A 25,540-nucleotide genomic window follows, 5' to 3' on the forward strand; every position below is an offset into this window, starting at 1 on the left:
GCTCTGTCGCCCGGACTGGAGTGCAGTGGCCGGATCTCAGCTCACTGCAAGCTCCGCCTCCCGGGTTTACGCCATTCTCCTGCCTCAGCCTCCCGAGTAGCTGGGACTACAGGCGCCCACCACCTCGCCCGGCTAGTTTTTGTATTTTTAGTAGAGACGGGGTTTCACGGTGTTAGCCAGGATGGTCTCGATCTCCTGACCTCGTGATCCACCCGTCTCGGCCTCCCAAAGTGCTAGGATTACAGGCTTGAGCCACCGCGCCCTGGTCTCGAACTCTTGACCTCAAGTGATCTACCCACCTCGGCCTCGTAAAGTGCTGGGATTACAGGAATGAGCCACCACCACGCCCGGCCTATGATTAACTTTTAAATATCTAGAGGATCCACTAAAAGAAGAGATGGAGAGACTATAACTTCCTAGGCAATGGGGAAAAAAGAGATGATTAAAAACAAACAAACAAAAAAAGCCCAATCCATAAGACAGGAAAGTAGAAAGAAACACAAAAATAAAAACCAGGACAAAGAGTAGAAAGAAATCTGACTAATTTGATAATTTTCAATACTCATATTAATGCAAGCAAACTGAAATATACTGCACTATAGTGAAAATCGTGAAAAGACAAAGCTTGTCTGACTTGCTGGGAAACAAAATCCAGTAACACATGTGTATCACAAGCAAAACAAAGGAGTTAGGGTAAATGACTGCTAAACTTTCCTCTCGCTTTTTCCAGCCTATATAATTTCTCCATAAAGTCAAGCAGAACAAATGTGGTCATTTGAGGAGAGGTCATTTGATAAAGAAACTATTTGCAAACATAATACTTCGCAGTGTAGGGAAACTACACGGATGGTGCAGCACCCTGGAACCAGGAACAATAGGGTTCCACTATCACTCCTAGAACTGAAGGGGTAGCATGTGGATGGGCAGTTACCAGAACCCATTGCGGTCCTTGCAAGCCATTCTTCACTCTGTGGCCAGAATGAGCTTTTCAAAATGCAAATTAGATCTTGTCATCCCCTAACACAAATACTTACACACACATCCACGGCTTCAAGTCCTTTAATAGCATCCCATTGTCCTCGAGAAGCATAAAAGTGCAGATCCGTGAGAGAGCCTCCAAAGCCTTTCGTGATCTATCCTCAGCATGGGCCCTGTCCCCCATATTTCTAGCTCTTTCTGGGACCAGGGTCCACCTCATTTTCAGTCCTGTAGTCACACTGGTGATTTTGCATTTCCTTGCATTCACCATGATCCCTCCAGCCTCAGGACCTTTGCATATGCTGTCTTCTGCCTGGAATACTTCCCACTCCACCCTCCAAACCCCACTTAACACCACTCATCTTTTAGCTCTGAGCTGAAACGTCGCTTACTAGAGAAACTTTTCCAACTCTGTCCTCATTATATACCTTTAGAACATTACTGCCTCTCCTACAGAAGACTTATTGTTGTCATTTTCTACTTATATTTATGCAATTAATTTTTCTTTTTTTTAGAGACAAGATCCTGCTCTGTCACCCAGGCTGGAGTGCAGTAGCACAATCATGGTTCACCGCAGCCCTGAACTCCTGGGCTCAAGGGATCCTCCTGCTTCAGCCTACCAAGTAGGTGGGACTACAGGCGCACACCACCACGCCTGGCTAATTTTTAATTTTTTGTAGAGATGAGGTCTTGCTATATTGCCAAAGTGCTAGGGTTAGAGATGTGAACCACCACACCTGACCATATTTGTGCAATTATTTGACACATGTACGTCCCACTAGATTGGAAGCTCCATGAGGGTGAGAATGGCACCCTTTTTGCTCACTGCTATACAGTGGCCGGCACCTAGCAGAAGCTCAGTAAATACTGATGAATGAAGGAATGAAAAAATCCTCACCAGGTGTAAAGCACTTTGTCCCGAAACAAATACTATATACCCCAAGCAGCTTATCCCAGTTTCATTACACAGCTTGCATTCATTCATTCACATTATTTATTTTGTAGAGACAAGGTCTTGCTATGTTGTCCAGGCTGGTTTTGAACCCCTGGGCTTAAGCGATCTTCTCACCTAGGCCTCGCAAAGTTCTGTGATTGCAGGTGTGAGCCACTGTGCCCACATATTATTCACTTTTCATTTCTCCGGGTCAGAGAGAATTAAGGGCAGCTTCCTTCAAGAGCCTCTCTGAAACATAAAAACAGCCCCTGGGCTTTTCATGACATGAACATGGTGGGAGAACCTCCAAGTCAGCGATGGCAGATTGGCCAGGCGTCCCAGGAAACCTGGTGGGCACTCAAGGCGGAGGACAGGAAGCCCCTCCCCATCTGGGCCCATCAGACCCAGAGCAAAGGCAGCTGGATTGAACAATCAATCAGGAGCCTTTTCAAGGATCCTAAATGGTGGTTGGGGCCATAGGCAATAGCACCTAAGTGACTGAGTTCCAGGCATTTTGGCAAAGTGGGGCTGAAGGAGTTTAGTTGGTTCCAGATGATTGCTAACCATAACCCTCAGCTTTGAAATTCACACTTGGGAAAAGGACCAAAAGCATTTCCTTTGATTAACAAAATCTGCATCCTGTTCTCTGATTTGATTGGCTTTACACACATAGTGGATGGTAATGACTATGCCTTGGCTTCCTATCCTTAAAGAGGATGAAGATTTTTAGGCTCTTTAAAGTTATCGATAATAACAATATTAACAGTAAGCTGGGCATGGTGGCTCACGCCTGTAATCCTAGCATTCTGGGGGACCGAGGCAGGCAGATCATGAGGTCAGGAGATCGAGACCATCCTGGTTAACATAGTGATACCCCATTTCTACTAAAAATACAAAAAATTAGCTGGGTGTGTGTGGTAGCACGCGCCTATATTCCCAGCTACTCCGGAGGCTGAGGTGGGAGAATCGCTTGAACCAGTGAGGCGGTGTTGTAGTGACTGCACTCTAACCTGGGCGACAGAGCAAGACTCAGTCTCAAAAAAAAAAAAAAAAAAAAAAAACAATAAAAAACAATAATAACAGCAGCAACTAACATATACTGAACATCACTCTGTGCCAGACTCTGTGCTAAGTTCTCGATTTTATATTTATATATATATAATCTCTTTTAAATCTTTGTGGAAATCAGCTCATATTGGTCCCCTGCCTAAAACCATTCAGTGATTTTTCATCGATCTTAAAATGCAAACTATTAACCACGGCCTTCAAATCCCTTATGACCTGGCTCTTCTACTGCGTTTCTCAAACAGCCCTCTCGACTTGGCTAGTTAGCCCCAGCAAAATCAACCTTCCTTCTGCTCCTTACATACACCAGGCTTGTTTCTGCCTCAGGCCCTTGCACCAGCTAGCCCTTCTGTGTAAAGCACTGTTCCTTCACTTGAGTCTCAGCTCAGCCATCACCTCCCTGATTTCCCTACCACCCTCACCTCCTTGCTTGACCACAGTCCCCTGATACCTCCAGAGCACGTATCACTAGCTGAAATGATCTTAATTATTTGTTTAACTACCATCCCTCTCCCCTAAATAGAATGTACATTCCATGAGAGCAAAGCCTTATCTGTCTCGTTCACTTCTGAATTCTCAGTGCCCGAAACACAGCCCAGTAGGCATTCCATAAACATTTCTCAAATACAGGAATAGGTTAAAGACCCAATGAGAAGAGCGCTCCCATTTTTACACTATTTGATAAAGGACCTGAAGCTTAGTGACATTAGGTGACTTGCCTGAAGTCACAGAGGTAGTAGATAGGTAGAGATGAGTGAGAATCTAATCCAAGCCTAGCTGACTCCAAGACTTGCACGCTTAATCACTACACAAACGGAGATTCATCCCATGAGTTGTGACTCAAGGTTTGGTCAGGCTGATGTCAAACTTCTGACCTCAGGTGATCCGCCCACCTTTGCCTCCCAAAGTGCTGGGATTACAGGCGAGAGCCACCGCGCCCAGTGGATGTTTAAATTTTATATGCTTCCCTCATTAGGCTAAGCTATTTGAGAGCAAGGGATTCCTCTAACTCATTCATTGTTGTGTCCTTGGGGTCTAGCATGGTGCCTGGTATCTAGAAGGGGCTTAAATATTGGTTGAATGAATGAATGACCAAATGAAGTGGCATGAATGGAGGCCAGAGTAGTAAAGGTGGCCCAAAACACAAATGTCAAGTCAGAAAGAGGCCCAGCCCCCATCTCTCCCATGCAGTGCGAAAGGCAAGATCAGGCCTCCAGAAAGTCGCTGATCTCGATAAGTCCAGATGGGCATTCCTTATCCCTGTGCTTCTCCTGAGGGTCCCATTCTTTCATATAAAGGACACAGACACTTACGAAGTGTTTACTGAACCACCCTATGGGTTGGAATCATCATGCCCATTATATAAACAAGACTGAGGCTCTAAGTGATCAGTAACTTGCCTAAGATCTCTAAACAAACTAAGTGGTAGTAGTACCCTGGGCCAAGTCCGTTTACGGAGTTCCCAAAGCCAGAGTTTGCCAACCACTGTCACATCTGAGTGTTCAAGGTTACCAGGGAATTTCTGTGATTTGCAAGCAAGGACCAAGGGGGTTACTCTTGGCCACTGGTGGGTTGTGGGTTTTTTTTGTTTTGTTTTGTTTTATTCTTCATATTCACTGCTCACAATGGCTGTTCTGGATTTAGCTCTCACATCTGAAATGGACAGTGTGCTTGCATTTAAATGTGAATTTCAACAAATGCAAATTTGAACTGTGCCATAGAAATTCATGAGTGAAAACCAGGGGTCTTGGAGGAAGGGCAGGGAAAAGGAAACTAGTGACCTGTGTTACCATAGCCAAGTTCAAATCTTTAAAATTTCCCTGTTACACAAAACAACTAGAAGACCACAAAAACAGCTACGCACCTGGCTCTGAGCTAAGTTACTTGAAAAGCATCATGCCATTTAGTGCTTACAGCAACCCTCTAAGTAGATGCTATGTATATTCCCTTCCTACAGTCAAGGCTTGAAGAGATTAAGAATTATGCCAAGTCACCAAGTGTTTAACATGTCCCCCACTTATAGAGATTCAAAAGAACCAACAGCATACACATTGAGCATTATATCACACTACCTGCTACCACCGAAACTCTTCAAACATATATTGGTCTTGGTTAAAATCAACCCGTTGGTCAACTATTTAAGGTAGCCAACCACACAATTAAAAACACTTTTTTTTTTTTTTTTTTTTGAGACAGGATCTTACTCTGACACCCAGGCTGGAGTGCAGTGGTGCCATCTTGGCTCACTGCAGCCTTGACTTCCCACGCTCAGGTGATTCTCCCACCTCCACCTCCCAAGTACCTGGGACTACAGGCATGCGCCACCATGCCTGACTAACTTTTTGTATTTTTAGCAGAGACAGAGTTTCACCATGTTGTCCAGGCTGTTCTTGAACTCCTGGACTCGAGCAATCTGTCAGCCTCAGCCTCCCAGTGTGTTGGGATTACAGGCATGAGCCATTGTGCCCAACCTCAAAATGCTTTTGTCCTGCAAAAACTGTTCTAGTTAAAATATTGATGACAACTGCAGTATAATTGTTTTAACTTTTTGTTAATAAAGACTTTAAAATTTTTTTTAGATTGCTTTTCTCTGAGTTCTTTTTTTTTTTTTTTTTTTTTTTTTTTTTTGAGACGGAGTCTCGCTCTGTCGCCCGGGCTGGAGTGCTGTGGCCGGATCTCAGCTCACTGCAAGCTCCGCCTCCCGGGTTCACGCCATTCTCCTGCCTCAGCCTCCCGAGTAGCTGGGACTACAGGCGCCGCCACCTCGCCCGGCTAGTTTTTTGTATTTTTAGTAGAGACGGGGTTTCACCGTGTTAGCCAGGATGGTCTCGATCTCCTGACCTCGTGATCCGCCCGTCTCGGCCTCCCAGAGTGCTGGGATTACAGGCTTGAGCCACCGCGCCCGGCCTCTCTGAGTTCTTGATGCACCCAGATAAATGAGCTTCTCTTGAAATTCTAATTATTTACATCAGAACAGCTGTATATGTTGAATAAAATCATCTAATATGTATTAGTTCAATCACGGCTTACTGCAGCCCCAATATCCCTGGCTCAAGCTATCCTCCTACCTTAGCCTCCTGAGTAGGCATGTACCACTACACCCAGCTTTGTTTTTGTTTTTGTTTTACTGTAGAGATGGGGGGGTCTCCTTACGCTGCCCAGGCTGGTCTTGAACTCCTTGGCTCAGGTGATCCTCCTGCCTCCCAAAGCACTGGGATTACAGGCATGAGCTATCATGCCTGGTTCAAGCACTGTTCTAAGTGCCTTATGTTCAATACCGCATTCGAGCTCCGCTCAACCCTTTGTGCTAAGTACTGCTATCAGTTTTCATATTATCGATGGGGAAACTGAGGCACATAAAGTCTGAATAACTTGTTTGAGACTATGGAGCATGTAAGGGCAGGATTTAACCCTAGCAATCTGTGGGCAGTGCCTGTCCATCTGTCTTTCAAGCTGTCCAGCCCCAAAGCTGAAACAGCTGAAACGCTGAACCAGAAAGCTTAGGAGGTAGTGCCAGGACAGAGTTCTAACCTCTTGTTCTGACACATCCTCTCTTCCTCAAAAGACTAGGGTCCTCAAGGCTCTTTCCTGGTTCTGGGCCTTCTACCACTGAGCTCAGTCTGGCTGAGTCTGTATTCTGCAGATCTGAGCTCTGGGGAACTTTCTTGAGGGCCTCAGGCTGTGCCCCCTCCTTTGCTCTCTGTACTTTGTATGCACTGCTGATGTTAACTGTAATTAAGTGATTCTTTGATCAATTATTGGTTTAATGTCTATCTCCCAAACTTGACTATAAATAGTAGCAGTCCAGAATTTCTACATAGTTGGAAGAAGATAATCTGTTTGGGTAGGGGGGCCTTTGCTTCCATTGCTTAATACTTGCTAAGGTTGAGAAATGTCAATTGAACACACACAAATGAATGGGGGTTCTGATGGAGATTGCAGGAAGAAAGCACATGCCATCCTCACCTCTCCATGCCCTCCCTGTGGCATCACCACTGACTGTAAGCCCTATAAGAGCAAAATTTGTATCTGTCCCTTTTTTCACTATAACTGTTAACAGCTGGCACTATGCCTGACATGAGAAGTGTGTCACAAAAATAACACACACAAAAATAACAACTTTTTGTGGAATAAAATTGTAAAATGGAGGCTTGAACTTCTGCTCTGCAAAAGAGAGGTGACAAAATCAAGACCCAGCTTTTTGAAAAAATTTTACATATGAACACATGCTGCACATAGGACTGGCACACAGTAAGTGCTCCAGAAGTGACTGTCATTGAATTGGAAGTCCTGCCTCTCCTCAATCACACTAACTCATCTTCCAGGTCCTAGCAAGGCTAGGAGATTAATAAAAGACCAAAGCTCAGAACTGGACCTACTCTACTCCCTTGGCCACAATCTGATGGGAATGAGGATGTTTTTATTGGAGTCAGGATAAAAGATTGTCATTAGCCCTGGCAGGAATGCAAAGTTGTTAGGATGTGCCTCTAGCAGAAAAGTTATACCTGGGGAGGACATAGAGTAGCTTTGGAATGAACAGAATCAGATGAAATAGAAAAATAAATCCAGCACAGGCCTACCGGCCACCCAATCCTAAAGAAGGAGTATGATGTCTTCACCCTGCAATGGAGCAAATGTTTTGCATTCCCCAACCACCTTTCACTCTGTCCCCTCACCCCCTAAATTGTGGCCCCAGGGCTGCTGGAGAGGTTTAAAACACAAATCAGAATGTGTCAGACCTTGCTTAAAATCCTTAATAGGATGACATCCGGATTCCTCACCAGGCTCACTTCAAACTTGCTCATAAAGCTGTGGCCACAGAGGCCTTCTGTCAGTGCCTCCAATATGCCAGGCTTTTCCCACACATGGCCTCCACCCATGCTCCCTCTGCCTGAGATGTTTCTCCAGTCCTCCCTCAGACTCACTTCTCAGCCTTCACGTCTCAACTCACAACTAGAAGCCGCCCTCTCAGAGGCATTCCCTGATGACCAAATCAGAATCAGCTCCTTCCACCATCCCCCACCTCGCCGGCAAGCAACATACCCCAGAGAAAGCTTATTTCCCTCCTAGCACTTATAACCTCAAGTTGCAGTCTGTCTTTTCAAAACACTGTGCGCTTTGCAAGGGCAGGGAGGGCTGTCTGTCCCTCACCACTGAGTCTCAGGAGTCAGGGCAGGCCCCACTACAGAATCGATCAAGGAATGAATGTATGAATGAATGAATGAATTTTTCATAACTGCTGCTCCAAACCATTCCTCAGCTTAGGTTCCAAGCACAACCAGAATATGACCTCCAGAGCCCTCCTAGACATTCTGAATCTCGCTGTACTTAAATAAGCATCAGAGGTGCCTCCAAGCTCAAGACTGGGAGCTCCTCCTTCTCCCCAACACAGACTGGGGTCTCCTTGAATTCTCTTTCAGGGAAGCTGAGAAAGACTATGAAATGTAATCCTGTCTGTCTCTTGAGTTTCTCTAATAAAGAAAAACAGGATAGCAAACCCCCTTCCCCCAGCTCCTCCAATCCTCCTTTTCTGCCATTGATTTAAGATTTATTTATTCCCATCCTTCTAATTTTTCAGCAAGGGCCATGGGTGAGCACCAGCTGGAAAATTACTGCTTCAACTTTCATTGTTTGAAATGCTTAAATGACATGCAAGAAACAGGATTTTAGGTCTGTGATGCTGAGAAGGGTTGGTAGCAAAGTAGAGCCAGGTTGCAAAGATCTAGAAAATCTGTGCTACAATTTACTAGCTCTTCCATACACCCGGTGCAGGACCCTTGGCCTCAGTTTCTACAGCTGACAGAGAGGGCGATACTGAACTTCAACACCCTTACAGGGAAGTCCTGGACAGCTGCACCCATTGTTCTGGCCAAGAGTTCTCTTGCTCTTAGAGAAAAGTCTCGCCCCTGACAGGAAGGCTGAGGTTCCCCAAGGGAGTCTGCTCTGCCCTCAGGAGCTGGGTAAGTACACGGAGAGGTGAGTCCGAATGGTGAGAAGGCATTTTAGACTACGACTCGGTGACCTTGGGCTGCCTGTCTAGAGTCCCAGTCCCAGCCCCAGCCCTAGGCCAGACCTCAGCCCTAGGCTGGGAGCCTTTCATTGGTTCCTCTGACAACAGCCAAGCACAATCCTATAGTGGCGTAGGAAGAAAAAGACTGCCACACAATCTCCCCGTGAGGCCAGAACAGCGGCAAGGCAGACGTTACAAGGGACTCAGGGCCAAGCCCTGGCCCAGACTCTGCTCTTATCTACGCATCAAAGCCACCCCCTGCCCCGGACTTCCCGGAGGCTACAGGTTCCTCCGTTCCAGGGAGGAGCAAGGCCTGCCGCGAGGGCTCTCCGCCTTCCTGGAGTCAGGCCTAATGGCGGGGTCTTTTCTTTTCACCGGCTTGAGCTGATCCTCACCCCCGCCCCCCAACGCCACCATCATTAACAGCAAAGAAAGGATCCCCAGCCATTTCCATTTCCTCTGCGGCTCAAGAGCCCCGCTGTTATTTAATCCTGAGGCCACCCCGGCAGCATCCTCGGCGCGGCGGGCTCCACCCATCCACCTGGCCAGTTCTCGGCCGCTCCCACTTCCCCGGAGGGGAGGCTGGCGAGAGGTGGGGGATATTGGGGAAAGGCGCCTACAACAGCAAAGGGCCGTGGGCCTTTGGTGGACCGAGGCTCCTCAGGCCAGCGTCCTGTAAGAGCTAGGAAACCGACTGGGACAGAGAGAGGACACCTAGCTAGGACGGCAGAGGGCGGGCAGACGCCCGGGCACTGCGGACATTGCACTGGGGCGGGGGGAACGCTGGAAGGCGAGAGCCAGGCTACCTCTGGCTGAATTGCCACAATCGCCCCGGGGGGTACTGGAGCCGGAAGAGGCCTGGGCCCAGTCACTGTCTACACCCAAGAAATGGGGGGAGGGGCGGCCAGCACTCACGAGAGATTCAGCCTCAGGAAAAGGAATCAGATTCACTCACCAATCCCCACCCCACCCTTTGATACGGATGATGGACATTTTCTTAATTTTTGGTAAACGCAGCTTCAAGATCCCTCCCGCCTGGCGTCTCTGGTCTAGAGCAAGAGAAGGCCCCCAGTAGGGGTCCTCCAGCCCCCTCTTTTGACTGCTTGCGGGAGGCAGAGATCTCCAGATCTAGGTATGTCCTCCCCCACCCTGCTCTCATCCCGGGATCCGGAGGCCGCAGCGCCCCCCGCCCCCCAGCGACACTGACGGTTCCTGCCTAGGCCCGCAGCGGCGTGAAGGTGGCCTTTACCTCCTCTCGCAGGCTGGGAGGTGCAGCCCGCGCAGCTGGCCCAGCTGCAGCAGTCGCCGCCGCCCTCCATTCATTAAAAAAAAAAAAAAAAAAAGGCAATAACAACCTCCACTGGAACCTCCACCCCTCTTTGTAAAAGAACGACGGCTCCTGGTGGAGCTTGAGCCAGTCCCAGCAATCACGGGTTAAGATCTTTTCCCGCCCCCCATTCATAAAAAATGGAGCGCAACGCATGCGCGCTCGCGGTCTCTTGTGCCCACCCATTCATAGAATCGCGAACGGCGCGCGTGCGCACTGGCGCTCCCTTCCCTCCCATTCATAAAAAAGCCATTTTCCCAGGCAGTGGTTGCAACATCGCCGCGGAGGTAGCGAGCTGAGCTGACAGCGCGGAGTTGGCGCTGTGGAGCACAGGGAGCCTTGCCGGTTCCTCCGACCGGCGTCTGCGAGTACAGCGGCGGTTGCCTGCTCTGGCTCCAGGATTTAGACAGACATGGGGCGATGCTTGTGACCCTGCAGCTCCTCAAAGTAAGTCCATGGCCGGTTTTGGGATCTGAAACTGCCCCGCTCTGAGCGGCGACGCGACTCCCCCCTTGGGCTGGGGCAAATGGTGCGCTATTTCTAGGCGCGCCTCAGTGTTCCTTCCCTCAGCCTGCGCCTCCTTGAGTCGCTGCGGTGCGCCGCAGCTCCCTGACGCCCTCGGCCCGGCCGGCACGGCGCCGGGGGTGTTCACAGCCTGGCACCGCCGTTTCCGACCCCTGGGCATTGCCAAGCCCGGCTTCCCCGCCCTCTGCGACTCGGGAAGCCCCGTGCGTGTCCCGGGAGTTTGCCTCTGGCCTGGCCTCTTTCCTTCTGCCACCATCCGCCTCGAACGCTGGAACGGGCGGCTCTGAGCTTGGTCAGGAGCCACCGTTTGGGTCGGGGGGCGCCCTCGCTCTGGGCGACTCGCCCAACTCCCAGCTCCGTGCCCACGGTGCCAGCTTTGCCGTGTATCTCCCAGCCCGCCGCAGCGGCCTATGCTCGACGTAGATTTTTTTCCTTTCTCTTCGGAGCGGTGACGGACTGAATTCCCTCCCCTTGTGCCTCTCCCTCGATGGTCAGCGAGGGGCTGGCTCAGGACTGGGCATTTCTGCTCCCTCTCCTTGGCGAGGCGGTTCCTCGCCGTCTGACCTTTGCTCCGCTGCCGCATTTTATGCTGTGCAACTGCCTTGCGGTTGCCTTTTTCTTGCCTGGCCTCTGTAGGGCCTGAGGCTCCTCGGCCACCCTGTACCTCCCTCTCCCCGGGCACCGAGCCGTGCCAGGCCCCGGAGCCCCCAGGCCGCGCTGGGGCTGTGTGGTGGGGGCTGAAGGTGCGTTTACATAACGCCAGGCGTGTGGGAGCTGGAGGAAGAGGTTGCGAATGTAGGAGAGATAAGGTTCCTACTTTCCCTCCTTCCTTCTTGGTGGTACCAGGCTTGACATCACGGAGAAGAGAAGAGAATAGAGACGGTACGTTCTGAAAAATTCTGAATCGCCAAGACCCCAGGGACAGTGAGCAGGGTGAGGGCGGGTTTGGCTAGCCAGGGCAGCTGGAGCTTGGCTCCATCACTGGGTCCAAGGCTGTGCCCAGTTCCCCCTCCATGCAGACGATCAAAAAGCGTTTAGACAGTAGCTACTCTTGTGCAAGAAGACGGTTTCTCAATTCTCCTTGATTGGGGGCAGGGGGTTGTGGGCTGAAGAGGCAAGGGAGACGGAAAATGGTTGCATGGCTTATAGGGCTGAAGGATGGACAAGAGAGGCGAAATGGGCTGGAAGGGCTAGATGGTAGGCAGAGCAGGGAGCTGCTGGCTGCCTCTTTCACCAGCTGCTGGAGGGGCATCCATATTGCCAAGGCCTCTGTGAGGGCAGGAGGCCGCCTTCTGGCGCAGCAAGGCTTCGGTACCCCCCAGCGCGGTTAGTGCTGGAAAGAAGAGTATACAGTGGGGTGACCAAACCTAGTGGCAGCCCCCTCTTTCCTGCCTCCGAATCAGTGGCGTGATTCTCTCCAGTTTTGGGAGAGGCCAGACACACTGGAGGCCAAAGACTTGCAGAGGGGCAGGAGCAAGCACTTGCCTGTCTCTGTAGCTGACGGAGGCACTAACCTCTCTGACAAGCCTCTTGGGATTCGAAACTGGAAGGTACAAGGCTCAGAGAAGTTGGGAACCGTGGGTTTATCAATCCCTTAATGAGCTCAGTCTGGCCTGAGGCCCTACCCAATATTGCATTGGTGGATTTCACAATGTTTAGAGTTCTCCAGATCTTCACACAAATGAAGCATAAACATCTCTGAAATTTTCAGCTTTTTTTTTTTTTTTTAGTGCGGGTGTCAGGAGGACTAGGAGAGGCAGGGCTGCGGTTAAAGATTTCTCTTTATCTCTCCCTCTCTGTCTCCTAGAAGGGTGGGAAAGAACTAGTGGAGATGTCCAGTGTGAAATCACATTTCTTCTTTCCCATCCCTTGGGAGGATCCTCACGTGCCACCAGGCCTCCAGCAAATCCTAATGTGGTGAACAGGACACACACTTACCAACCAAGCCCAGTGGCCAGTTACGGGTGTAGGGTGGGGATTTTAGTAGCAGATTTCTGAAATCTCAATGGACAAATACTACGGTGAGGAGACTTTAAAGGCATCTGTGGGTTATCGAGAGTCCCTCCCTTTTGGTGGAGTGTAAATTCCCTCTTGGCCCTTAGCCCTCCTGCCCAGACCCACGACCTTTTTCAGATCACCCTCTGAAATGGCCTCATCTCACTAAAGCTTTAGCTGGGGCTGGTGGGAGGAGACAGAACACATAGCAGGGCACAGGCTGTGGACAGGTGGATATTTGGAGCTTACGGATGTCATTTTCATTTATTTTTTTTTATTATTATTTATTTATTTATTTAAAGACAGAGTCTTGCCCTGTCACCCAGGCTGGAGAGCAGTCGCGCGATCTTGGCTCAATGCAACCTCCGCCTCCTAGATTCAAACAATTCTCCTGCCTCAGGAGCTGGAATTAAAGGTGTGCACCACCACAACCAGCTAATTTTTGTATTTTTAGTAGAGATAGGGTTTCACCATGTTGGCCAGGCTGGTCTCAAACTCCTGACCTCATGATCCGCCGACCTCGGCCTCTCAAAGTGCTGGGATTACAGGCGTGAGCCACCGCGCCCAGTCTCACATGTCATTTTTATTTGCATCCTCCCAGAATTGGTGGAGAGATGTGGCCCTTTGGAAATCCGGCCTGCCCAGTTCACACCCACACATGACCCCAGCCCCAAAACCTGTGCCCAGAGGTTTGGCTGACTTTTGTGGATAATAAATGAAAGCAGTCTTTCAGTGCCAAATTTGAAAATCAGTGATTTAAAAATTAAGAGGAATAAAACTCATTAATACTTCCAGAAGTGACCTTTGAGCTGTGTGGCTCTGGGATTTAATACTTTGGTACCATATGTGGGGATTCCAGTTTCCAGGGCTGAAAGTCTCATGGTGTGACATCTTATAGCTCCCAGATTTGGGCCCCCACAGTGTTTTTCTGTCCTTGGGCTATCCTGTTAATGAGGGCCTGGGTGTTGGTGCCAAGGAGGCCTAGGAAGGAGCCCTCCCTCTTTATTCAGAAAAGTCCAGTGTTTCTTGGAGAATCATAGTGTTCCTTTTGGTTCTAAATCCAGAGTGTTTGTCATCTGGCCTCTACTTAGGTGGCAGTTCCCTTGTGATGACAACCTGGCTAAGGATTCTTGCCGAGGCCTCTGAATTTGGAGATCAGGTTGAAAATTTGGGGCTTTGTATGTAGACATGACAGAGTTTTTAAGGAAGGGAAATGGCCAGAGTGGAGAAGGTTCTATTTCATGGCCAACCTTATCTCCCTGAGAGGAGAAAACAGTAACTCATTAGAATATATTTTTGCTCTTTCAAAAGAGCCAGGGGAAGGTGAATGAACAACTTTTGGAAAGCTGTATTGCCCCTTCCAGACCAAGCCAGGGGCCTGGACAGAGCAGATGAGTGACTAAGCAAACCTGCTAAGCATGGCCTTAGTTTCCCCATCTGCACAGTAGAGAAAATAAACTCCTCCCAAGGGGACAGGGGGCCAGCAGAACTGCTAGTGAGCGGCCAGGACTAGGGCCATGCTCATTGTTATTATTGAGCTCCTAGGAGGAGGGCCTGGTTTTAAGGGTGCCCCCTTCCTGCACAGGAGGTGTGGGGTGTTGCATGATGTAAGAGGGAGGGTATTCTTGGCTCTCAGGGGTCTGGGGCCACCCTGCAGATCCGGACAGCTGACAAGGCTGGGGAATGTATCCGGGACATGTGGCTGGGCTTAAGAGACTCCACAGTTCAGCTGTGATCACGATTGTTCTTTCCAAGGACAGGCCGCAGTCAGTGAAGGAAGCAAGGGCACAGGGGAGGGAGCACAGATGTGCTGGATCTAGCAGAGGAGGGAAGGGGCCCTTCGGGGCAGGTGGCCACTTGCAGAAGAGTGGTTTCCCTTGTCAGTAGTCTTTCTTTTTCTGGTTGGGGGAAGGGGAAGTCATTTCCTGCTCCTGTCCCAGGAGTAAGCTAAAATCTATTATTGTAAGTTCATTTCTTGGTGGAGGGTAAGGAGACAAATAATAAGATCTTAGTGTCTGTGGGAGGAAGCCCTGCCTTAGGAGTCTAGGGTTCTGGTCCCACCCAGACCTGGACTTGGCCAATAGTTCCCAAACCATGCCAGTGGTTAACAGGCTCCTTCTGACTCCTTCGTTACTGACTCTTGGCTTCTAATCCTTCTTTATGGGAATCTGGGCAGACAGTTAAGGCAGTAATACAGTGAAGCAAAAACTTGAAGCTGATTAAAGAGCCCAAAGTCCAGCAAGATTCCCACCATTCGTGTGCTCGGGCTTTGGAGCTCAGTTGGTTGTGAAAGAGGGAAGAGAAGAAGAGGGTTGGAACCGGTAACTGGTGGTAGGATGAAGTGATGAAAACCAACCATTTTCTTTTGTGATCTCTAACAGATTATGGCCAGAGGTGAGCTTCTTAGTGCTGGTGCTGGGGGAAGGAAGAGAAGGATTCCCAGACAAATCCAGCTGCCCAAATGCTTTATTTTCCCACTGGGGCCATTCTCAGCAGAGATTTTCTTTGTAGGGTATAGGGAGGGGCAAGTCCTCTGCTTCCCTCAGCATCCCTCCCCCTCTTTTTAAAGTCCTTTGAAAGTAATAAGTCATCATTTGGTTGTAGCTTAATTAGCTAAACTGTGATAGTGTCACAAAGAACCAAGCTATAGTGGTGGGCAGGCTCTCTGGCCGCCTAGAGACCTTTATTCTGAGTTGTTTAAAGGGTTAAACAACCTTCACTGAAATAACCCGCTGAGACTGAATGGGGCAGTGCTCAAACTACCCATTCATTCACAGCCTCTTGCCAGTTTGTCATTAGCTGGCCGCCTGTAGCTTTCAAAGTACAACTGTCAGGTTTTCCCAATATTTCCCAACTCACCTCACTAGGGTAAGTCAAGGGGAGGGTGTGGGTGGGTGGGATTAGGCATCCTGCTCAGTTGTGCAGACATTTAACATGCCTCTTGATTCTTTTCAGCCAGCCTGTATTGAGTGGTCTGCAGCCTGATGCTCTCAGCCCCCTCCCCACAGGTACAAATGCAGTGAGTGTCAGACTGGCTGGCTCTGGGCTCCCAGACCCGCCAAGCAGCAAATACGGTGTTGGGTGTTCTAGGGATTTTGATATCCTGCTGATTCAGTATTCTAGGACTCTCTGTGCCCTGGCTCCCTCCCTTCCTCACAGACCTGGACCAGGGAGAGCCCCATCAATGAAGGTACCCTAGGGACCCTTAAGATCAACTTGATAGGTAGGGAGGAGTAGAGATTGCTTTCCACCCCAGGGTTTCCTTTTGGGGACTGATTTGTAATAAACTCCTACAAGTGAAATCCATTCAACTACAAGAAAACTAAAAATGAGGCTGGGTGTGGTGACTCACACCTGTAATGCCAGCACTTTGGGAGGCAGGCGGATTAGCTGAGGTCAGGAGTTCAAGACCAGCCTGACCAACATGGAGAAACCCCAATCTCTACTAAAAATACAAAATTAGCTGGACATGGTCACACATGCCTGTAGTTGGGAGGCGGAGCATGTCGTGTGCCAAGGTCGTGCCATTGCACTCCAGCCTGGGCAAAAAAAGGCAAAACTCCGTCTCAAAAAACAAAGAAAATTAAAAATGAAACCACTTTTAAGACGGCGATGGCACATAACACTAAACTGGAAGTGAAGAGAACTTGAATTCTGAGCCTTCCTTGAATGAGAGAGATTACAAACCCCCACAGCCTTCACTCTCCACACTGAAAATTCCCCTCCCTGGGGTTCAGGCTGATGTAAGCCCGTCTAGCTTTCCTTCCCTGGTGGTTGCATTGCAGAGCCCTAGGATGTTCTGATGATGTTCCGTGAGGGCTGGAGGAGTCCATGGTTCTGAAAGTGATGGCACTTTCATGCCTTCCCATGAATTCCCAGAGGTTATGGAGAGCTTCTGCAAGTCATTGTAAGTCAGGGCGGAGACGTTAATATTTCAGCCTCTGAAGCTTCTGCTGTCTTGGTTCAAGTCCTGCTCTGGTCACTTGCTAGCTCTATGACCCTTTGTGCTTCCATTTCTTCTCTGTAAAATGGGTGCTCTCTTGAAGTATGGTGAGAATTAAATGAGAAAATAAATCACTGAGGGCTTAGCACGGAGCCTGGCACCAAGAAGTGTTTCATAAATATCAGCCGCTTCCATAATTATTATTTATTATTATTAGAAGGTTGAGTGGAGGGAGGTAAAAGTCCCTTCCCTCTTGCCAGTTCCTAAAAGTACCACCTAAACTTCATAGAGGTGCTTCTTTGGCTAAGTGGAGTGCTGGGTTTGTTTCTCTGTCCAGTGTCTTCCAAATTGGCCATCAGTATCTTCCAAACTGCCTAAATGAGGCAAAGCCTCCTCTCTCCTATTTACATCATAAATCTCTTAATTCCTTGCAGGGGAAGCAGAGAGCACATACTAAACCTGCACTTAAGATTGTCAGCACTGCTCAGAGTGGAGGGCGGGTGTTTCTCAGTGAGTCGAGATTGATCTACCAAATCAACTGAGAGTTGGTTTTTCTTTTTCTTTCTTTCTTTTTTTTCTCCTTGAGACGCAGTCTTGCTCTGTCGCCCAGGCTAGAGTGCAGTGGTGCGATCTTGGCTCACTGCAAGCTCCGCCTCCCAAGTAACTGGGATTACAGGCGCCTGCCACCACGCCTGGCTAATTTTTGTATTTTTAGTAGAGATGGGGTTTCACCTTGTTGGTCAGGCTGGTCTCAAACTCCTGACCTCAAGTGATCCTCCTGCCTTGACCTCCCAAAATGCTGAGATTACAGGTGTGAGCCACTGTGCCAGACCTTCTTTCTTTTCTTTCTTTTTTCTTTTCTTTTTCTTTTTTTTTTTGAGAAATTATTTAGCTGTGCTGAGGGGTTATTAAATAGGCAGCTCAGAAAATTGTTTTTCTTTGTCAGCCAAATAAATTCAGCAGAGGTTCTTGGAGGGTCCCTGCTGGTGAGGGGTGAGGGCAGCAGTGGATCTCTGATTTGGTTTTTGCTGAGCTGGCGGTTGAAAGGAATCCTACTACATCAGGGTTATGGAAGGGAAGATGCATTTTATAATATGCCCAATGGAGCCATCGGATGCGGCATCATCCCCAGAGAGCCGAGGCATCGTGGGCCAAGCTCCCATCCCCATGTCTGGCCTCAACTGCAGGCCCAGATGTTGACAGCTGTCTCTGGAGGGTTATGGGAGCCTGTGAATGCCAACATCCCCGTTGCCTGCAGTGGCTGCTCCCATCCTGGCTTCCTGGTGGGACTTTTCCATGAATTGGGGAATCTGCCTTCTGATTCCAAGGCCTATTAAAATTTCTGAGCATTGCCCATTTCTTTTGCTTTATCTGTAGGAAATGTGGCTGCTTTTAAAGAACCTCACACACACACACACACACACAAAAGAGTGAATCTGCTCAAGGGAAGGGAGTATTTTACTTTCTCCCACAGCATGGCCAGACCCAATCCTTGTCCTGAGAGACAAAACCCAACTATATGGGGCAATAGAAGCTTCAGACTGCTGCCTACCTTGTGTTGGCAGGACCCTGAATATTCCTGACATGGGTTTCTGGAACAAGGGAATCATGTTATCATTGTCCAGGGGTGAGGGTTCTGGCTGGTGCTGGAGAATCTTATCCATGGCATTTTTTATTCTTAGGCCTATTCCTCCAGGCACCGTCCTCAGTGCTGGACCTTGGGCTCCTAACCCTGGCCTCTTGCCCCAAACTCATTTATTCCAGAAGCAAGGCCTTGGAACCCCTATTGACAGTAAGTGGGCAGGCTGAGGTAGCTTCCCTGGAGTTCCTACCCTGTCGTCAGCCTGATCCTTGGAAAAACTCCTCTCCATAGATGCTTACTTGCATTCCCTCTCTCCAGCCCTGACCACAGGATCTCCACGGGAGGCTGCTTTGGCAAAGTGGCGACTCTTTGGTGGCAGACCTGCCAGAAACTTAAGGCAAACTCTGCCACAAGGAAGTCACCAATTCGAAGGTGATGCTCTGGTTTCATCCGAAGAGAACATGGGGGCAGGCACTGCCACTAGGTAGGCTTTCTCCAAGACAGGAAAAACAAAGCGTGTAAAGAAATACCAGCATCCTTTTAAGTAGGCAGGGCCATGGGAGCAAAGCCAATAGTTGATGCCCTGCGTGAATGGGAAATACCAGTTGACTGAGCATTGAACCTTGCAGAAAAGACTGGATGCTTTTTGGATTTAGCAGTGTAAGTGATATACAGACTGGAGCCCTGTGGGTAGCCCCCTTTTATCCCCTTCATAAACTTTCATCTAGAGCTAGCTTTTAATTTTAGACAGGTTCTAGATAAACCTAACAGCAGAGGGGCAGGATCAGCTCTTCTAATGAGAACATCATTAGCATCTTGATGCAAATTTAGTAAATGCAAAAGCATTTACTAAAACCCCACCCCAGAATACATTAATCCAATGACCTTTTTTTGGTTTTGTTTTAAAGACTTATCTTTCTCTTCTTCCTCCCCATTCCCTGGGGTTCTTAAGATTGGGGTGGAATCTTCCCAGAGTGTAATCTTTCCCTTGGATTCCAAATTGTGTCCCCTTGAGCAGAGACCTCTGTCTTGACCTTCTGCTGCTATTTCTTTAAATTGATCTCCAGCAGAATTCCAACTGTAAAGGTCAGCAGGCAAGGAAATGGCACTTCTAATAGAAAACAATGTGCACTTTCTAAATTTGAACCAAGCCGTTTCCGCTCTTTGATTTAAGTGACTTCCTGGGGTTCCGTGTCAGGCACTGCAGTTGAATCTCTGGCTGGATTCCAACTTAAAATTGCACTCTCTCGGTGAAATTAGAAACTGATCCAGGGTTGGCTTAGCTATTCTAGTAAATAGCATTTAGGCTGAATGTTCAGCTCAGCACTTGGAAATGGGTGATGTCGAGTGCCCCTTGAGAGGATTTCCCATCCAAGTTGTCAGAAGCTGACATACCTAGGGATTATTAGCCACTGCAGGTTGCTGCTCTTAAGAAGTGGTAGTAATAAGTTAATATCCTGGATGTGCAGGCATCAGATAACAGTCCTTCTCTTGTGAATATCTGAAATAAAGGGCTTGTTAATCCAGCTGGAAAAGTCCATGGGAACATCCAGAGGTGTCTGTTGAGTTCACTACATTGTCCCCAGTACCTGGCACAGTGCTTGGCAGGAAGTGCTTATTAGTGCTCAGGAGATCTAAGCTTACTCCCTGGGGCAGCGATAAATTGTTGCTGCATGCCAGGTAATATGCTAGGTAATAGATAGTATTTTCTCATTTAATCCTCGCAAGAGCCCGTTTTACAGATGACAAGACCAAAACCTAAGGCACAGAGATGAAAGAACTCATTCATAGCAATATTGCTAGGCCAAAGTGGGAATCGAATTTGAGTCTGGTTCCAGATCCTGTGTTTATATCTACTGAGCTATGTATCTTAACTAAGGAGCATGTTTCACAGTGACTAAGAGAATGAAATCAGGCTGCCCGGGTTTGAGTCCTACTCCTGATAGTTTTGGATAGTTTTGTTTGATTTTGGACAAATTAATTTGAACATGTCTTTTCTGTAAATAGAAAAGGGGGATAATAGTAGTTACATTTTAGGCTTATAATGAAGTCAAAGACTTAATGTATATGGTGCTTAGGAGGGCACCTCTGTCTTAAGTGCTCAGTAAGTATTATTTCCACCACTGACTTCTTGTCATTATTAATCATCTAAGCTTGGAAGTCACTGGAAAGTCTACACAGTGATTTTAGTTCCTATTTCAATTGGGCAGCTCCCAAGGACCTGATGTGGGGGGTGAGGCATTAGCAGGCCACATACTGATGCCTGGAATCCATTCTCTCTTCCTTTTCCCCACCCCACCCCCAGGGCCCCTAGAAGCCTGTTTCTCCATACAGTCCAGGACCTCCAGCCCCATGGAGCCCCCGATCCCACAGAGCGCCCCCTTGACTCCCAGCTCAGTCATGGTCCAGCCCCTTCTTGACAGCCGGATGTCCCACAGCCGGCTCCAGCACCCACTCACCATCCTACCCATTGACCAGATGAAGACCAGCCACGTGGAGAACGACTACATAGACAACCCTGGCCTGGCCCCCACCACCGGCCCAAAGCGGACCCGGGGCGGGGCCCCAGAGCTGGCCCCGACGCCCGCCCGCTGTGACCAGGACGTCACCCACCACTGGATCTCCTTCAGCGGGCGCCCCAGCTCTGTGAGCAGCAGCAGCAGCACATCCTCCGACCAGCGGCTCTTAGACCACATGGCACCACCACCCGTGGCCGACCAGGCCTCACCAAGGGCTGTGCGCATCCAGCCCAAGGTGGTCCACTGCAAGCCGCTGGACCTCAAGGGCCCAGCAGTCCCATCGGAGCTGGACAAGCACTTCTTGCTGTGCGAGGCCTGTGGGAAGTGTAAATGCAAGGAGTGTGCGTCCCCCCGGACGTTGCCCTCCTGCTGGGTCTGCAACCAGGAGTGCCTGTGCTCAGCCCAGACCCTGGTCAACTATGGCACGTGCATGTGTCTGGTGCAGGGCATCTTCTACCACTGCACGAATGAGGACGATGAGGGCTCCTGCGCTGACCACCCCTGCTCCTGCTCCCGCTCCAACTGCTGCGCCCGCTGGTCCTTCATGGGTGCTCTCTCCGTGGTGCTACCCTGCCTGCTCTGCTACCTGCCTGCCACCGGCTGCGTGAAGCTGGCCCAGCGCGGCTACGACCGTCTGCGCCGCCCTGGTTGCCGCTGCAAGCACACGAACAGCGTCATCTGCAAAGCAGCCAGCGGGGATGCCAAGACCAGCAGGCCCGACAAGCCTTTCTGACAGTTTTTGTCGAAGCCCCAGTGCTCCGCCTGGAAACCTGGTTCTCTTCTGACATCTAAGAAGACTGCAGCAAGGTCAGAGGTTTTAGTCTTCTGAGGCTGACCTTGCTAGTCTGCCCACTCCCTACCCCCAGCTTCGGAAAATACAGAGACCACCGCCACCTACCCTGTATTCCCCAAGACGATGAAGAAGCACTTTGGGGCTTTTTTTTCAGGGTCCTGGAACTTTGTGTCAAACAGACAATGCAGGGGCAGGGTGTGGTTTTGGGGGGAATTTTTCTTTTGCAGAAGACGGAACACAGATGTGGACACATATCCGGAAGCTGCAGCTGCTTGAATGCCTTCCCAACCCCTCCTTCTCCCTCCCTCCCTCTTTTCCATTGTCTTTGGCTCTCACAGGAGCTAGCTGCCTGGGAGGAATTAACTGAGTACCAGGGTACCTTTAAAGAAGACCCTTGGAGTTTTCTGTACCTTCTTCTCCCCCATCTCACTCCACCCCACTTTGTCCCTGATGTCTTGGGGAAGGTGTAGAACACCCTAGCAGTTCCTATTGTATATACTTGGGAGCCACTGAGAACAGAGGACGGCCAGTGAGTCCAAGTTCATTCCTCCTTCTGCCTCCCCGGAGCCACAGGATGGATTTAGGAGCCACTGCTCAGTGCACTTCTCCCTTCTAACTGCATCAACTAACTCTTGGGGGTGTTCCGCTCACCACACCGTCCTTCGGTTCTTACCGAGTCACAGACTCGCCTGCCCACTACGTGTCCTGGGTTCTCTCTACTCAGATCCCTTCCAGAAACTTTATATGGGTAGAGGAAGCCAGGGCGGCAAATGCGAGACCAAATATCATTTTGCCAATGAGTCTGAGGCTGTGGTCTCTAGATCCAGTCACTATGTTTTTATAGAATAATTAAACCAGATGATAACGGTGTTTTAAAAAATAATAATAAAACAACTTGTTTCCTTTTGGGCCACCCCCAGGAAGGGCTGATTTCAAAATCTGGGGGCGAGCAACCTCAAGGAACACAATTTCCCTCCCCATCAACAAGAGGATTTTAACAGCAAAGAAGAGAGGCAGCACCTCCCATTGGCAGAATGACCGCTGAGCCAGGCTGGGTTTGGGTTTCTTCTCTTCTGATTCTGCTGCTCACTGTCATAGCCTTTTGTGTATAGTGATGTGTCTGTATCTTTAATGTAAATAGAGAGATGATGAAAAAAGAGTCTATTTTAGTGTTAGGAAGCCCCAGCAGGGGAGTTGGAAGAGCTGGGGGAGAGGGTAGGGGAAAGGTTTTTCCAGGGCCACTGGGTTTGAGCCCTGCTTTTGTGCACAGCCACACCACCCTCTCCCGACAGCCCTCAAAGACGTAGCAACCCTTTCTCTCAAGGTGCTAAAGGACTCAGAAGGTGCAGCACGTCCAGTGGGTAGGTACTTGTTGCATGCAAAAGCTGTAGTGTATCTGGTCCTTCCTCCCCAGCTGTTGTGTGGGGTTTTTGCTTTGTGTGTGGTATTTTGTTTTCCCCTCTAATGAGAGGGCATGGCCTGAGTCAGAAGAGCTACCCCAGGTGCAACTGGAAGTGCATGAGGCAGAGTGTCCATAGCATTTCCAGTTTGTTCTGTAGGAACAGAGGTGCCTCCAGGAAGGAGGTAGCGAGGTGGGTAGCTATGATAGGCATGCACCTAATGCTTCTCAAGGACTTCTTTTTTCCGTCTTGAAGACTAGTAGTAACATCTTATGATTTAGAGTAAGTTAATTGTAACCATAGGTATTTATTGATTGGAGGAAGGGAGGGTCATATTATTTTCGGCTTTATTTATGTAACATTTGCTAGCTTGTAAAAGGCGAATGTGAAATATTGCATCTGCATTTTCCAAGGCTGATTCATGTAGCTACTCTTGCCACAGTTGTGACAGATGTATGGATGTTCTTGAACATTTCAGAGGGAGTGGTAGGAAAGAAACACATTCGGCCAACCACTTATATGAATTGAATGTATCAGAAGTGTACTGAAGGGACTGGAGATGGTTTTCCTCAGATGAGGTGGCCCCAAAATCGATAGTGCACATGTGCACACTTTCTGCAAGGCCTCAGAACTTTTCCCGGGGCCCCTCCCTCAAATTGTCTCCATGGGAAACTTGACCCAGTTGCACTTTGGTGATCTTGGTGGTCTACACACCCGTTCTGTGGAGAGTCGATTTACATAAGCTGTGTATACACACACATACACACACACACACACACACCCCTACCCCACACTGACCGTCTACGGACAGAGACCCTATTTCCTGGCAAATGACCTCCTGAACCCTGACTTTTTGTGTACATACTTGTAAACACGGATTTTTCTGGGTTTTGGTTTGCTTTTTCTTTTTTTTCCCCTGCCCATGTTCTAGCTTGTTCTTCTTGGTTGGCTTTTAACCTGCTTGATGGATGTCTGCAGAGTGCTCTGTAAGAGTCCACCTCAGTGCCCTGTGTGCTCGGTGGTCATGGGGAAGGAGCGAAGGAACCATCCTTGGTTCTCCCAGCTTGGTTGTGTAGCAATCCCTCAGCATTGTTTTTCTCAGCTTCTTGGCAAAAATTTAAAAAAAAAAAAAAAAAAAAAGAATAAACTGGCTTGCCTGTGGACCCTCCCCAGCTCTGGGGTCTGGGGCCAGTCAAGAGCCACGGAGGGACCCAGCACTCAGAGACACGACACACATGTGTAGCTGCTTCTGGCTGAGTGTGTTTCCTGTCACCAATGGCCTGTTTGGCTGGATGGTGCCTCGGCTTGACCTTTTTTGAAAAGTGCTGGTTAGTTCCCGCCCTTGTTAAACCTGGGGTGGTGGGTGGGGGTTCTGCCTTAACTGTAGGGGCAGCTGGGATCCAGGACGCTTCCAGGGGGCTTTGGCTGCCCGTGTTTATGAAGGACAGCGCTTCCGCGAGCACCCTGAGAACTGGGTCTTGGGTAGCAAAGCCTTCCCAGATAAAAGATGGGCACAACTAAGGCTTTCCCAAGCAGGAAGGGGGTGAAGACCAATCCCTTCCTTTGGTACGCACCCCCTCACAGCTGAGATGGAAGACATGGCTGGTTCTTTCAGCCTTGTGGAGTCTGTCAATCGCCATCATACCTCAAGTGAGGCCCAGCTAGATAATGACTTGTCCAAGATGGCACACGTGGAAAGTGTTGATCTGCACCTGAACCCGGATGACTGTCACCTTGAAGCATCCCGTTCTTCCGTGCTGTCCCAGGAAGTGTCTGGCGGGTGTGCGCAGCACAGCTCTACACTGTACAATTCACTAGGGCATCCTGCGAGCCTCACCAGCATTCTGGTTCATGCCTTTGACAAGCATTTTTGTGCCCTCTCTGCTTACTGTGACAGTCAATGATGAATCTTGCGTTGCCATTTTCTGCTGTGGGTAACTGCGTGCGGTGTCTTGCCTTGCTTTCCCTTCTCACTGTCCCACAGCTTGGTTTCATGTTACAAACAGAAAAGCTCGAGGTTCCCACCCCGCCACATCCCGACTTCATTTCCCCCTCACTGTAGCCCATTTCCACCCCACCACAAAGTTGCCACAGAAGGTTTTCTTTGTATAGAATATTTATTTTGAAGCTCTATTTTAATAGTATTTATTTTAGAAAGTCTACTATTGTAAGAGTTCTTCTGTTTGTGAAGAAAAAAACAAGTTAAAAACTGAATGTACTGATTTAGAAAATATATATAAATATATATTGTTAAATATACACGGGACTGCTGTTTCTGGTGTGTGTGTGTGTGTTCACTTCCCTGACCTCTTCACCCAGCAAGGCCTCAAGTTTGAGAATAAGCCGCTACTGAAAGGGGAAGAGAAGATAGGGCTTCGTGGGCTGGGCAATCCCTTCTCCCCTCTCTAGGATGACCATAGAACCATCGGAGGAAAGCTGCTCTTCATTATGAAGCCAAATACTACCAGG

General features: G+C 49.0%; 1 protein-coding gene and 1 long non-coding RNA gene across 5 annotated transcripts in view; one reads left to right on the forward strand and one right to left on the reverse strand.

Annotated features, from left to right (window-relative positions):
- The window catches only part of LOC111523279, a 154,520-nt gene extending 144,209 nt beyond the window's left edge, over positions 1-10,311 (reverse strand). Inside the window, exon 1 of the long non-coding RNA XR_002725490.1 lies at positions 10,237-10,311. This is a non-coding gene — a long non-coding RNA (uncharacterized LOC111523279). The remainder of the gene's footprint in view (positions 1-10,236) is intronic.
- A 254-nt stretch (positions 10,312-10,565) lies between these two features.
- SPRY4 (sprouty RTK signaling antagonist 4) lies at positions 10,566-25,330 on the forward strand. 4 transcript variants are annotated; one of them, XM_023187739.2, is made up of 3 exons: positions 10,585-10,761; positions 15,790-15,842; positions 20,665-25,330. In XM_023187739.2, the coding sequence occupies exon 3, from the start codon at positions 20,712-20,714 to the stop codon at positions 21,609-21,611; it is 900 nt and encodes a 299-aa protein (XP_023043507.1). In that variant the 5' UTR covers positions 10,585-10,761; positions 15,790-15,842; positions 20,665-20,711; the 3' UTR covers positions 21,612-25,330. The 4 variants fall into 4 exon arrangements, with proteins under 4 accessions (XP_023043506.1, XP_023043507.1, XP_023043508.1 ...); XM_023187740.2 differs by lacking the exon at positions 10,585-10,761 and adding an exon at positions 11,357-11,721 and having other exon boundaries at positions 15,790-15,853; XM_023187738.2 differs by lacking the exon at positions 15,790-15,842 and having other exon boundaries at positions 10,566-10,761.
- Positions 25,331-25,540: the final 210 nt, after the last annotated feature.

This window comes from Piliocolobus tephrosceles, chromosome 4, assembly GCF_002776525.5.
Source record: "Piliocolobus tephrosceles isolate RC106 chromosome 4, ASM277652v3, whole genome shotgun sequence".
NCBI lineage: Eukaryota > Metazoa > Chordata > Mammalia > Primates > Cercopithecidae > Piliocolobus > Piliocolobus tephrosceles.